At 36.0% G+C, this 14,458-nt stretch overlaps 1 protein-coding gene across 3 annotated transcripts in view; it reads left to right on the top strand.

Annotated features, from left to right (window-relative positions):
- Window positions 1–14,458, top strand: part of EFCAB7 (EF-hand calcium binding domain 7) — a 46,592-nt gene that overhangs the window by 16,217 nt on the left and 15,917 nt on the right. For all 3 annotated transcript variants that reach the window (XR_007155233.1, XM_047873800.1, XM_047873799.1), the window contains exons 7-9: window positions 9,062–9,203; window positions 11,754–11,863; window positions 14,169–14,326. Coding sequence is in view for 2 of the 3 variants with exons in the window: in XM_047873800.1 (XP_047729756.1) it covers window positions 9,062–9,203; window positions 11,754–11,863; window positions 14,169–14,326 (410 nt within the window). In the remaining variant the exon portion in view is untranslated. The remainder of the gene's footprint in view (window positions 1–9,061; window positions 9,204–11,753; window positions 11,864–14,168; window positions 14,327–14,458) is intronic.

Raw genomic sequence — 14,458 nt, 5'->3', positions numbered from 1 at the left:
TACATAACGACTCGTTTCTGTCATCAGCAATATCTTTACAAAGATGAATTCTAATAATTTAAGGTCATGTTTTAATTTATCAGAATTTAAAATACACATATCTTTTATATCCCAAAGGTATGACAGTGCATGTGATTAATGACTGAAAGGTTGAGTAATAGTTCAGCAATAATGGTAATTTCTTGAAATTCAGTTTAAGAATAAATCTCCAAAGAAAAGATGAATATAAAAATGGAAAACTAGGGGCGCCTGGGTGGCTCAGTCGGCTAAGTGTCTGACTTCAGCTCAGGTCATGATCTCGCAGTCCGTGAGTTCGAGCCCTGCGTCGGGCTCTGTGCTGACCACTCAGAGCCTGGAGCCTGTTTCAGATTCTGTGTCTCCCTCTCTCTCTGACCCTCCCCCATTCATGCTCTGTCTCTCTCTGTCTCAAAAATAAATAAACGTTAAAAAAAATTTTAAAAAAAAGGAAAACTTACATAAATTAAAAACTAACCAAAATGAAAATAAAAGGAAACAGAAAATACATCAAAACTTACAAAGTGTAGTCAATATCTAAAACAGTCAAAACAATTTATTAAAATATGTAACAAAAATACCAAGTTGATGATAGAGCTACAAAAATAGATGAATAGGCAGTTCCCACAAAAAGAGACAAAAATAATAAACACATGGGAAAAAGTTCAACCTTGCTAATAATCAGAAAAATTAAAATTGATGCAAAAGTTATTACTGTACCATTTAATTATTACATTGTTTTTATTGCCTTAATATAAATTGGCACAAAAATCAATGCAATACTGTATATAGACAAAAATTGTGGAACACTATAATATTATGTACCCACACATTGCTTAAGAAATCATTCCCTTGGGGCGCCTGTGTGGCTCATTCAGCTGAGCTCCTGACTTTGGCTCAGGTCATGATCTCATGGTCTGTGAGTTCGAGCCCCATGTCGGGCTGTGTGCAGACAGCTCAGAGCGTGGAGCCTGCTTCAGATTCTGTGTCTTCCTCTCTCTCTGACTCTCCCCCATTCATGCTCTGTCTCTCTCTGTCTCAAAAATAAATAAAATTTTTTAAAAAAAGAAAAAGAAGTAACTCCCCACCACCACACAGTTTTTCTAATGATAACACTGCTGACCAAGTTATGGTAGTGGAAAAATTATTACATGATACATTGTTGGTGGTATTGTAAAATTGGTATCACTGTTTTACAAAGCAGCATGGAAACACATGCTGCCTTAAAAATATGCTTACTTTTTTGTGTGGAACCAGAAAAGACCCCGAATAGCCAAAGCAATCTTGAAAAAGAAAACCAAAGCAGGAGGCATCACAATCCTGGACTTCAAGCCACACTACAAAGCGGTGATCATAAGACAGTATGGTATTGACACAAGAACACACACTCAGATCAATGGAACAGAATAGAAAACCCAGAAATGGACCCACAAACATATGGCCAACTAATCTTTGACAAAGCAGGAAAGAATATCCAATGGAATAAAGACAGTCTCTTCAGCAAGTGGTGCTGGGAAAACTGGACAGCTGCATGCAGAAAAATGAACCTGGACCCTTTCTTACACGATACACAAAAATAAACTCAAAATGGATGAAAGACCTAAATGTAAGACAGGAAGCCATCAAAATCCTTGAGGAGAAAGCAAGCAATCTTGGCCGCAGCAACTTCTTACTCAACACATCTCTGGAGGCAAGGGAAACAAAAGCAAAAATGAACTACTGGACCCTCAATCAAAATAAAAAGCTTCTGTACAGCGAAGGAAACAATAGCAAAACTAAAGGGCAGCTGATGGAAAAGATATTTGCAAACAACATATCAGATAAAGGATTAGTATCCAAAATCTATAGAGAACTTATCAAACTCAACACCCAACAAACAAATCATCCAGTGAAGAAATGGGCAAAAGACATGAACAGACCTCCAAAGAAGACATCCAGATGGCCAACCGACACATGAAAAAATGCCCAACATCACTCATCATCAGGGAATTACAAATCAAAACCACAATGAGATACCACCTTACACCTGTCAGAATGGCTAACATTAACAACTCAGGGAACAACAGATGTTGGCGAGGATGTGGAGAAAGAGGATCTCTTTTGCATTGCTGGTGGGAATGCAAGCTGGTGCAGCTACTCTGGAAAATAGTATGGAGATTCCTCAAAAAATTAAAAATAGAAATACCCTATGACCCAGTAATTGCACTACGAGATATTTATCCAAGGGATACAGGTGTGCTGTTTTGAAGGGACACATGCACCCCAATGTTTATAGCAGCACTATCAACCATAGCCAAATTATGGAAAGAGCCCAGATGTCCACCAATGGATGAATGGATAAAGAAGATGTGGTATATATGTAAATAGAGTATTACTCGGCAATCAAAAAGAATGAAATCTTGCCATTTGCAACTACGTGGATGGAAGTGGAGGGTATTATGCTAAGCAAAATTAGTTAGTCAGAGAAAGACAAAAATCATATGACTTCACTCATACGAGGACTTTAAGAGACAAAATAGATGAACATAAGGGAAGAGAAACAAAATATAAAAACAGGGAGGGGGACAAAAGCATAAAAGACTCTTTTTTTTTTATTTTTTTTCAACGTTTTTTATTTATTTTTGGGACAGAGAGAGACAGAGCATGAACGGGGGAGGGGCAGAGAGAGAGGGAGACACAGAATCGGAAACAGGCTCCAGGCTCCGAGCCATCAGCCCAGAGCCTGATGCGGGGCTCGAACTCACGGACTGCGAGATCGTGACCTGGCTGAAGTCGGAAGCTTAACCGACTGCGCCACCCAGGCGCCCCTATAAGAGACTCTTAAATATGGAGACCAGAGGGTTACTGGAGGGGTTGTGGGAGGGGGGATGGGCTAAATGGGTAAGGGGCATTAAGGAATCTACTCCTGAAATCATTGTTGCACTATATGCTAACTAATTTGGATGTAAATTAAAAAAAAAAATAAAATGAATTTTAAAAAATATACTTACTTTTGGCCTAGAAGATCTTTTGAAGGATATTATTCATGAAAAGAAAAATATTTAGACAAAGTAGTCTTCATTTTAGTATTATTTATGCTGATGAGAAATTAGAAATGACATAAATATCTAACATTTTAGAAACAAGTAAGTAATGGTATACAAACTCAATGGGTAATTATAGAACCAGTTAAATTGAAAAAACTTGAATATTGCTTAGCAAAATGGCTTTTTTTCTTGTGGTAAAATATACATAATATAAATTTTGCCATTTTAGCCATTTTTAAGTATATGGTTCTGTTCATTAGATTCATTCATATGGTTTTGCAACCATCACCACTCTCCATATCCAGAACTTTTCATCATCCTCAACTAAATCTTTTTTTCTTTTTTTTTTAAGCTTACTTAAATCCACGTTAGTTAACATACAGTGTAGTATTGGTTTCAGGAGTAGAATTTAGTGATCCATCACTTTACATATTAGACCCAGTGCTCATCCCAACAGGTGCCCTCCTTAATGCGCATCACCATTTAGCACATCTCCTACCCACCTCCCCTCTAGCAACCCTCAGTTTGTTTTCTGTATTTAAGAGTCTCTGTGGTTTGCTTCCCTCTCTGTTTTTATCTTATTTTTCCTTCCTTTCCTCTATGTTCATCTGTTTTGTTTCTTAAATTACACATATGAGTAAAATAATATATTTGTCTTTCTTTTGACTGACTTATTTTACTTAGCATAATACACTCTAGTTCCATCCATGTTGTTGCAAATGGCAAGATTTCATTCTTTTTGATTGCTGAGTAATATTCCGTTGTATATGTATAGCACATCTTCTTTATCTATTCATCCTTTGATGGACTTTGGGCTCTTTCCATAATTTGGCTATTATCAGTAGTGCTGCTATAAACATTGGGGTGCATGTACTCCTTCGAATCAGCATTCTTGTATCCTTTTTATAAATACCTGGTAGTGCAATTGCTGGATTGTAGGGTAGTTCTATTTTTAATATTTTGAGGAAACTCCACACTATTTTCCGTAGTAACTGCACCAGTGTTCATTCCCACCAACAGTGGAAAAGTGCTCCCTTTTCTCTGCATCCTCTGCATCCTACATCTGTTGTTTGCTCGGTTAATTTTAGCCATTCTGATAGGTGTGAGGTGGTATCTCATTGTGGTTTTGATTTGTATTTCCCTGATGATGAGTGATACTGAGCATGTTTTCATGTATCTTTTAGCCATCTGGATGTCTTCTTTGGAAAAGTGTCTGTTTATGTCTTTATCCCATTTCTTTACTGGATTATTTGTTTTTTGGGTATTGAGTTTGATAAGTTCTTTATAGATTTTGGATACTAACCCTTTATCTGATATGTCGTTTGCAAATATCTTCTCCCATTTCGTTGGTTGCCTTTTAGTTTTGTTGATTGTTTCCTTTGCAGTGCAGAAGCTTTTAATCTTGATGAGGTCCCAGTAGTTCATTTTTGCTTTTAGTTTCCTTGCCTTTGTAGATGTGTTGAGCAAAAAATTGCTGCAGCTGAGGTCAAAGAGGTTGTTGCCTGTTTTCTCCTCTAGGATTTTGATGATTTCCTATCTTACTTTTAGGTCTTTCATCCATTTTGAGTTTATTTTTGTGTATGGTATAAGAAAGTGGTCCAGGTTCATTCTTCTGTATGTTGCCATCGAGTTTTCCCAACACTGTTTGCTGAAGAGACTGTCGTTTTTTCATTGGATATTCTTTCCTGTTTTGTCGAAGATTAGTTGGCCATACATTTGTGTGTCCCTTTCCAGGTTCTCTATTCTCTTCCACTGATCCATGTGTCTGTTTTTATGCCAGTACCATAGTGTTTTCATGATTACAGCTTTGTAATACAGCTTGAAATCTGGAATTGTGATGCCTCCTGCTTTGGTTTTCTTTTTCAACATTACTTTGGCTATTCGGGGTCTTTTGTGGTTTCATACAAATTATAGAATTGTTGTAGCTCTGTGAAGAATGCTGGTGTTATTTTGATAGGGATTGCATTGAATATGTAGATTTCTTTAGGTAGTATAGACATTTTAACAATATTTGTTCTTCCATTCCATGAGCATGGAATGTTTTTCCACTTCTTTGTGTCTTCAGTTTCTTTCATAAGCTTTCTATAGTTTTCAGCATGCGGATCTTTTACCTTCTTGGTTAGGTTATTTTTAGGTATCTTATGGTTTTTGGTGCAATTGTAAATGGGATCGATTCCTTGATTTGCATTTCTGCTGCTTCATTACTGGTGTATAGAAATGCAACTGATTTCTGTACATTGAGTTTATATCCTGCAACTTTGCTGATTTCATGTATCAGTTCTAGCAGTTTTTTCATGGAGTCTTTTGGGTTTTCCACGTAGAGTATCATGTCATCTGCAAAGAGTGAAAGTTTGACTTCTTCCTTGCCAAATGTATGTCTTTTATTTCTTTTTCTTTTTTAAAAAATTTAATGTTTATTTATTTTGAGAGAGAGACAGAATGTGAGCAGGGGAGGGGCAGAGACAGAGGGAGACACAGAATCTGAAGCAGACTCCAGGCTCTGAGCTATCAGCACAGAGCCTGATGTGGGGCTTGGACTCACAAGCCATGAGATCATGACCTGAGCCAAAGTTGGATGCTTAACTGACTGAGCCACCCAGCCACCCCTGTGCCTTTTATTTGTTGTTGTTGTTGTTGTCTGATTGCTGAGGCTAGGATTTCCAGTACTATGTTGAACAACAGTGGTGAAAGTGGACATCCCTGCTGTGTTCCTGACTTTAGGGGGAAAGCTCTCAGTTTTTCCCCATTGAGGATGGTATTAACTGTGGGTCTTTCATATTTAGCTTTTGTGATGCCCAACTAAATCTCTTTACCCATTAAGCAATGACTCCTCATTTCCTCCTCTTTCCACTCATGGCAAACTCTGTTCTACTTTCTTTCTCTGAATTTAATCTAGGTTCTTCATTTAAGTGAAATCATGCAATATTTGTCCTTTTGTGTCTGGCTTATTTCACTTAGCATAATGTCTTCAAGGTTTATATCTGCAGCATCTGTTAGAATTTTAGTCCCTTTTAAGCCTGAATAATATTCCATTGTATGCATATTCCACATTTTGTTTACCCATTCATCCACCAATGGACACTTGGATTCTTTCCACCATTTGGCTATTGTGAATAATGCTGCCATGAAGATGGGTGTACAAATATCTGTTTGAGTCTCTGCTCTCACTATATGCCCAGAAATGGAATTGCTGGATCGTACAGTAATTCTGTGTTTAATTTTTGGTGGAACTAACAAACTTTTTCATAGTAGCATCACATTTTATATTCCTACCAGCAATGCACAAGGGTTTCAATTTCTCCACATCGTTGTCAGCACTTGTTATTTTATGTATTTTGGGGGTTTTGTTTTTGTTTTTATTTAATAGCCATCCTAGTGGGTATGAAGTTGTATCTCACTGTGGTTCTGATTTGCATTTCCCTAATGATGTGATGTTAAGCATCTTTTCATGTGCTTATTAGCCACTTGTGTATCTTCTTTGGAGAAATGTCTATTCAAGTCTTAGGACCATTTTTTTAAAAAAATATTTATTTATTTTGAGATGGGCGAGGGGAGGGGCGCCTGGGTGGCGCAGTCGGTTAAGCGTCCGACTTCAGCCAGGTCACAATCTCGCGGTCCGTGAGTTCGAGCCCCGCGTCGGGCTCTGGGCTGATGGCTCAGAGCCTGGAGCCTGTTTCCGATTCTGTGTCTCCCTCTCTCTCTGCCCCTCCCCTGTTCATGCTCTGTCTCTCTCTGTCCCAAAATTAAATAAACGTTGAGATGGGCGAGGGGAGAATCCCAAGCAGGCTCCTCGTGGCAGTGCAGAGCCCAATGATTCAGGGCTCGATTTCATGAACCGTGTGAGATCCTGACCTGAGCTGAAATCAAGAGTCAGGCATTTAACTGACTAAGCCACTCAGGTACCCCCTTATGACCACTTTTAATTTGAGGGGGGGCTTGTTGTTGAGTTGTAAGAGTTTTTAATATATTCTAGATATTAGTTCATTTTCAAATGTATGATTTGCAAATATTTTCTCCCATTCTGTGAGCCTTTTTCACTATGTTGATAGTGTTCTTTGATGCACAAAGGTTTTAAATTTTAATGAAGTCCAGTTTGTCTATATTTTGTGACCTGTGTTTTTGATGTCATATCCAAGAAATCATTGCCAAATCCATTGTCATGAAGCTTTTCCACTATGTTTTTTTCTTAGAGTTTTGTAGTTTTAGTACTTACATTTAGGTCTTTGATCCATTTTGTGTTAATTTGTGTATGGTATAAGAGAAGAGTTCAAATTAATTATTTTGCACTTGGATATCCAGGTTTCTTAGCTTCATTTGTTGAAAAGATTGTCCTTTTTCCCATTGAATGGTCTTAGCATCCTTATTGAAAATTACTTGACCATATATATGTGAGAGTTTATTTGTGAGCTGTCTGTTCTATTCCATTCATCTATATATTTGTCTTTTTGCCAATATCACACCATTTTGATTACGGTAGCTTTCTATTGAGTTTTGAGGTCAGGACATCTAATTCCTCCAGTTTTGTTCTTATTTTTCAGTAGCAAAATATTTTGGATGTAACATTACATGGAGAAGACACAACATAGAATAATGTTAATTAGAATGTAAAACATAGGTTTTTATGTAAGGGTGGTATTAGGAATGATTATATAGAAATCAAACTAGGGTGGTAGAATTATGGGGATTTTTTCCGTATTCTTAAATTTCTAATTTTAAATGTATTTTGGTGCTATAAAATAATATAAAATATGAAAATAATTATCATTTATGTAATAGAAAAATGATGTGTAAATACATGTTAGGATAATGTAGCCTTTAAAAAAAGTGAATGAGAAATCAACCTCAATAGAAATTATGTTTGTTCTCACCTTTTTAGTACCATATTAGACTTTTCTATAATGAATTTATAGTATTTTTTATGTCATTGTTAACAGCTAACGTATACCTTTTTAGTGGTTATCTTAATATTATTAAGGCCTTGAGCTTATTATCTAACCATTCTTACAGATAATTTTTCAAAATTATCTTTTATAAAGTCATTTCAAAAACTTATACATATGGGTAGAGCAGAAATATGTTTTACATTATAGGTAGGCAAGCCCACTAATGATCAAGTGAAGAAGATTTTTGTACACATTTGTGGCAATGGCACAATTTCTCATATGTTCAATAGAGAATTTTCTACTTTCTCCATAAGGTGTCATCTTCGAGTTGTATTTAACTCTAGTTAAGAGATCCCATTTAGACCTGTTAGTTTGGACAAGAAGGAATTTGGCTAACCAGGAGATAGCAGAAACAATTGTACAGAAAAGTTTTTCGCAAAACTGATGTTTATCAGCATTGTGCTATGGCTGTAAAATTTATTCAGTGTTCTTTTAGTTGCCTGGACTTGAAACTGTTATTTTGGTTGTCACATTCTTTACCTTTTAAATACAAAGTCATCACTTTTACTTTCAGCATCAGTTTTAGGAGTCCTTACTTAGTCATTTTTACTATGTTGCAAGCACTAATCCTGCCCTAGTTATTGTAGCAGCATATTTATTTGTTACTTTGTTTCACTGCTTCTCCCATTCTCACAAACTTTATTTTTTCTTATTTCTTCTTTCCATTATCTTTTCCTAACTTTTCATTATCTAAATTACACTTATCTTTCAAGATACAGTTTATATTGATGTCTACCTCCCCTCATTGGTCAGATATTAATAGAGTACCAACAATGTGCCAGTTACTATTAGGAACTAGGGTTATTATTTTGCACATATAATTATTTTTTGTTGTAAAAATTTACTACTGTCAATTATAATTGAATTGTGTCCTGACTGGTTTGTTTGTTGGTTGGTTGGTTGGGTTTTGTTTGTTTGTTTTTGTTGTTGTTGTTGTTGTTTTTATGTCGCAAATTCCTGGAGGTAAGTGGCTTTATTTGACATTTCCTTTATATCTTCCTTAGGTTTCTCTTTATTACTCTACATGCTGGAAACACTTAATAAATGTTTGAAAAAAAATTTTTTCCTTCATTTCAGGAGTGGCAATGTGTACAGTCAAAAGGTTGCTTTTTTTTAGAAGAAGATGGTGAAATCATTAGTCATCAATATAGGATGCAGATAGCTCAGAGATCCATGGTTTATCTTACAATTAAACCACTAAACCTGAGTCAAGTTGAAGGCAAGTTTAATTTTTTTGTGTATTTTTTAAAATATCGAATTATGCCCTCTTTGAAAATAACTTACATATTTGGTAGCCTTAGTGAAGAAAATAATCTACCTAACAAACATGGTTACATACAGTTAAAGAAAGAAAGCTTTAGTTTATACTTTGTGTTATCATATTTTGCAAAGCAAGTATGTTGGTTTTTGTGTATGTTTAAAGCAAGTTTTATTTTAATTCCTTTAAAAACAAGAACAAAGTGTATCCTGGTTTCTTCTTGATATAGAATTAACATTTTGCTTACTAATTAATTTTTAGCTTTTCCATTTGTCCATTTTTAAAATTAATAAGTTTAAGAGAAGTTCTGTAGGAACATAATTTGGGGCAATGTGAACTGCAAATAATTTTGAATATCTCCAAAGTCCTATGTCCTATGACTTAAACAATCGTTATTAATAATCTTTACATTCCTGGTAATATTCCTTTTCTGTATATAAATGCTAGATACAAATTAATTTCTTAGTGTCTAAAATGGTTATTATTGGGGCGCCTGAGTGGCTCAGTCTGATCTCGGCTCAGGTCATGATCTCACACAGTTTGTGAGTTCGAGCCCTGCTTTGGGCTCTGCACTCTCAGAATTGTCTCTCCCTCTCTCTCTGCCCCTACCCCACTCGTGCTCTCTCTTTCTCAAAATAAGTAAATAAACTTTAAAACTATTTTAATGAAAAAATAAAATGGTTATTATTTAATTTTTAATTAGTGAAAATGTCTTTAAGGGTGCTTTCCCTAGAAATCTTTTTGTTTGTTTTTAATGTTTATTTTATTTATTTTTGAGACAGAGACAGAGAGTGAGCAGGGGAGGGGCAGAGACAGAGGGAGACACAGAATCTGAAGCAGGCTCCAGGCTCTCAGCTGTCAGCACAGAGCCCAGCGCGGGGCTCGAACCCACAAACTGTGAGATCATGACCTGAGCTGAAGTCTGACACTCAACCGACCAAGCCACCTAGGCACCCCATCCCTAGAAATCTTTTTAATGTTGGTTGTTCTAAGTATCAATTTTTAAAATTATTTTTACATAATAAGAAAATGTTTGTTTTATTACTAGAGGATTCTTCCCTGCTCCATTCTTCTTGCCTCCTAAAGTAGAGATTCTAAAAGTTTTAACTGTATATCTTGTGAAATTCTTACAACATTTGGTGGTTGATACTTTTTATTTATTTTGAGAGAGGAGTGTGAGACCAAGGAGAGAAGGGAAGGAGGGAGGGAGGGAGGGAGGGAGGGAGGGAGGGAGGAAGGGAGGGAGGGAGGGAGGGAGGAAGGGAGGGAGAGAGAGAGAGAGAGAGAGAGAGAGAGAGAGAGAGAGAGAGAAAATCCCAAGCAGGCTTTGCACTGTCAGTGTGGAGCCCGACCTGGGGCTCAAACCCATGAACTGCAAGATCATGACCTGAACTGAAATCAAGAGTTGGATGCTTAACCAGCTGAGCCACCCAGGTGCTCCAAGCTTTTTGGCATGGCAACTGCAAGGATGAATTACTATAAACTGAGACTGAGATAGAGAAGAATATAGATGGACAGGTTTTTTTAAGGAATTAGGGAAGGTCAGTTTTAGATATAGAAATTCAAGTGGAGATGTCCAATAGGTAGTTGATTATAGTTTAAAATTCAGAGAAAAGTTTCTAGTTGGAGATACAAATTATGGAGTCATTGGGGAGCCTGGATGGCTCAGTCGGTTGAGCATCTGACTTCAGCTCAGGTCATAATCTCGCAGTTTGTGGGTTCGAGCCCTGCCTCGGACTCTGTGCTGACAGCTCGGAGCCTGGAGCCTGCTTCAGATTCTGTGTCTCCGTCTCTGTCCCTCCCCTGTTCATGCTGTCTCACTCTGTCTCAAAAATAAATATAAACATTAAAAAAATTTTCAAATTATGGAGTTGTCAGCACATACATAGATGATGTCTAACATCTTTTCCTCCAGTGCCTCTCCACAGGTAAGCTAGTGCTCGAATCTCATCACTCCTTGAAAGGGTTTGTTTTTCCTTGGATATCAGGTTACTTGGTTGCCTTGCAACCTCAGCTTTCTGGTCAATTCAAAAAAAGTTATGAGTTTTTTTTTTGTTTGTTTTATTTTTTATTTTTTTTTCCAACGTTTATTTATTTTTGGGACAGAGAGAGACAGAACATGAATGGGGGAGGGGCAGAGAGAGAGGGAGACACAGAATCGGAAACAGGCTCCAGGCTCTGAGCCATCAGCCCAGAGCCCGACGCGGGGCTCGAACTCACGGACCGCGAGATCGTGACCTGGCTGAAGTCGGACGCTTAACCGACTGCGCCACCCAGGCGCCCCTAAAGTTATGAGTTTTAGAAAGTGTGAATAGAGAATATTTCTAGCAAGGATACTATATATAGTTACAAATGCTATGATATTTCTATATAAAAATGTGATGTGCATTTCTAAAAAAAAAAATTCATAGGGGAAAGAAACCACTAACTTATTTTTTAAATAGGAAAGAGTAAGTAGTAATTGCTTATTTTAAGATGTTTGGGGTTTTTTGTTTGTTTGTTTGTTTTTAGGAAAACCATCCCCTTGGTTATCAACTGATACTGCCTTGTATATTCTTAAGGAAAACGAGAGCCAAGCAAATCTACAACTCATGTGTTTTACTGAACTACGAAATAGAGAAGTATACATATTTATTTCCTAGTGTTATTTTGAAAATATGACATGAACTCAAATTTGAGGAATATAATAGATTTTCTATATTTGTTTTTAACTTGTGTATCTTTCCCTCCAATTAGGGTATATACAGTACTTAAGCACTATGAATATTACATGTGTCTTTTTAATTGTGATGCATTTTCTCTTGATTGCTAAGAGCTGAGGATTAGCTTTGTAACTTATATGTTATGTGACATTATACTTCACTTTCTTCTCTAAATGCCCAGATGCCTCACATGTGAACATTTTTTTTTTTTGTAATATGCAATTAAAATGATTGATGCCAGTGGATTTTTTTTTTCCTAAATACAGGCAATTCAAGACTTTGGAAAAGTTGCTTTAGATGTTTGTCTTACTTTATATTGCTACTGCAAAAAAGAAAAACTTCAAGATTGCTATCCTCAGGCTTGACTCATATTATAGGGTTCAAAAATAGATTGATCTGAAGAAATGCTTTTAAATGATTTTATATGTTGCCCATGGGGTTGTTCTGATCTTTTCTAATTATATATTTACTCAGAGGCCAAATATGTGAGGCAGATACATAAATGTGGCTATTTATTTTATGAGGACTACAAAATACATCTGCTACACAACAACAGGAATAATACTATTCAAGGGCTTACTGCAATATCATATTTAATCTTTATACAGGTCCAATGACAGACAAACATTTCCCTGATGGAATGTTATATAAAAGTCTTTATTGTAGGCTTCTGAACAGACAAGAATAGTTATAGGCAAGAAACAAATAAAATGACACAGGTTAATGTTTTGACGAAACTCTTCTTCAGAACTGACTACAAAGTTAGGTTCAAGATAAAGTATTGTCTAAAGCAATAGTTTTTCCCATTTTGTATTGGATAAAATTACTTTCTTATGATACTGCATGTATAAAAATGTTAGTACATAGCAAGCCTGTAGTAAAGTTTGAATGAGTTTCTATTTACCTTTTTACTATATTGGCTTCTGTTTTTCTGTAATATGTCATATTTGCAAAGGATTTTTAGTTTTAGTTTCACAATTATTTTCTTTAGGAAGAGTTTTGTGTGCATGAAAGACTTTCCATTTGCCATCCACAGTGCAAATTCAAGGTTATATGTGGAGATAAGGGAAGTTCATGGGATAACATGTATTAGGAAGCAGCAAGAACTGCTTTTCACTTCTGGGTACCAGACTACATCTGGCCATTTTACAAGATTATGGTTTCCCAAGGAGGGATGTGTCAATCTCTAGTCTTCAATGACCCTAGTTTTATTGGGTTGCTTCTTGTAGCAAAATAGAACATGGTATGGTCACTTTAGGATGATTATGGTTCCTCTGACTTGTGAGGGCAGAAATAGGACTGAACCCAGAATTCAGAAAAACAACTTTATTTTGTGTATGAGTCCCCAGGATGACCTAAAATACATCTGTGTTTTGAAAGTTTTTGGACACAATTCCTGACAGAATTCCCTAGGGCTATTCTGTGCTGAAGGGCCAATAGCTGTTTGCTTAGCTGTTATACATGGCAAGAAAATGGTTAGATTTAATATATTTGACAGAGATAACCCCTAGGTTTTATAGATGGCTGTTTGTTTCCATAAAACACCTAGCACATTCATAGAGAGATGTCATTATGCTTTCTTTTATGAAACTACAGAATAAAATGTTTCCTATACAAATGTCCTGTCACTCATTATAAATATACTGTGATGGAAAGGAATTTTGTATAAGGTAGGTTTATCTGGGATTCTGCCATCTTGTTTTATAATCCATATTAATTACATAAATAATAGTAGTATTGCAGTGCTTCTGTCTACATAATTGGATTCTTGCAAATACGGCTTACAAATATTACAAATAATGAATTCTTGAAATATATTTTTTACTTTGTGTTCTTGAAATCTGATTTACAAATCATGTATTTATATTTGAATCAAATTAGGGAATTGTAAAATTATTTTAAGATCTCTCTCTTTGCTTCCTGTTAAAGATATTTACATCACAAACATTTTTGAAGATTATTGGGAAAGCTTTAGAAGTTATATAACTTTTTACCTGTTACAGTTTTAGGCATTTGTTTTTAAAATATACTAAGAACTACATCTAATGGTCTTGTGCCAGGACTTCCATTAATAACCAGATTTTGAAGCCTGTAAAAGATTGATAGACGCATAATAGAGTTGGTGAAAATGGATAAATTGCTTCTAAAACTTCCCTTTCAGAAGAAAGATGAAAAGTCATTAAAACTCACGTTGGTTGTTGTTTTTTAATTCTTTTGAGAAAAGGTGTTTGGGTGGACTGGTGAACTAGGACCTGGAATTTACTGGTTAATTCCTTCTACAACTGGCTGTAGGCTGAGGAAAGAAATAAAACCAGTAACTGAAGAAGCCCAACTTGTATATAGAGATGAAACAGGGGAATTATTTCTTACAAAGGAATTTAGGTAAGTTTTGTTTATTAAGGTTAGAACTGTAAAATTATAGATCAATAGCCTGTCTTCCATCCTTTCCTTTGGCCAGCTGCCAGACCCACCTGCAGATCCTAGTTCAGTAATTCAACTCATTCCCTAGGCATC

This window comes from Prionailurus viverrinus, chromosome C1, assembly GCF_022837055.1.
Source record: "Prionailurus viverrinus isolate Anna chromosome C1, UM_Priviv_1.0, whole genome shotgun sequence".
Lineage (NCBI taxonomy): Eukaryota > Metazoa > Chordata > Mammalia > Carnivora > Felidae > Prionailurus > Prionailurus viverrinus.
The sequence above is the reverse complement of the archived record's forward strand: the minus strand, read 5'-3'. Positions and strand labels throughout refer to the sequence as shown.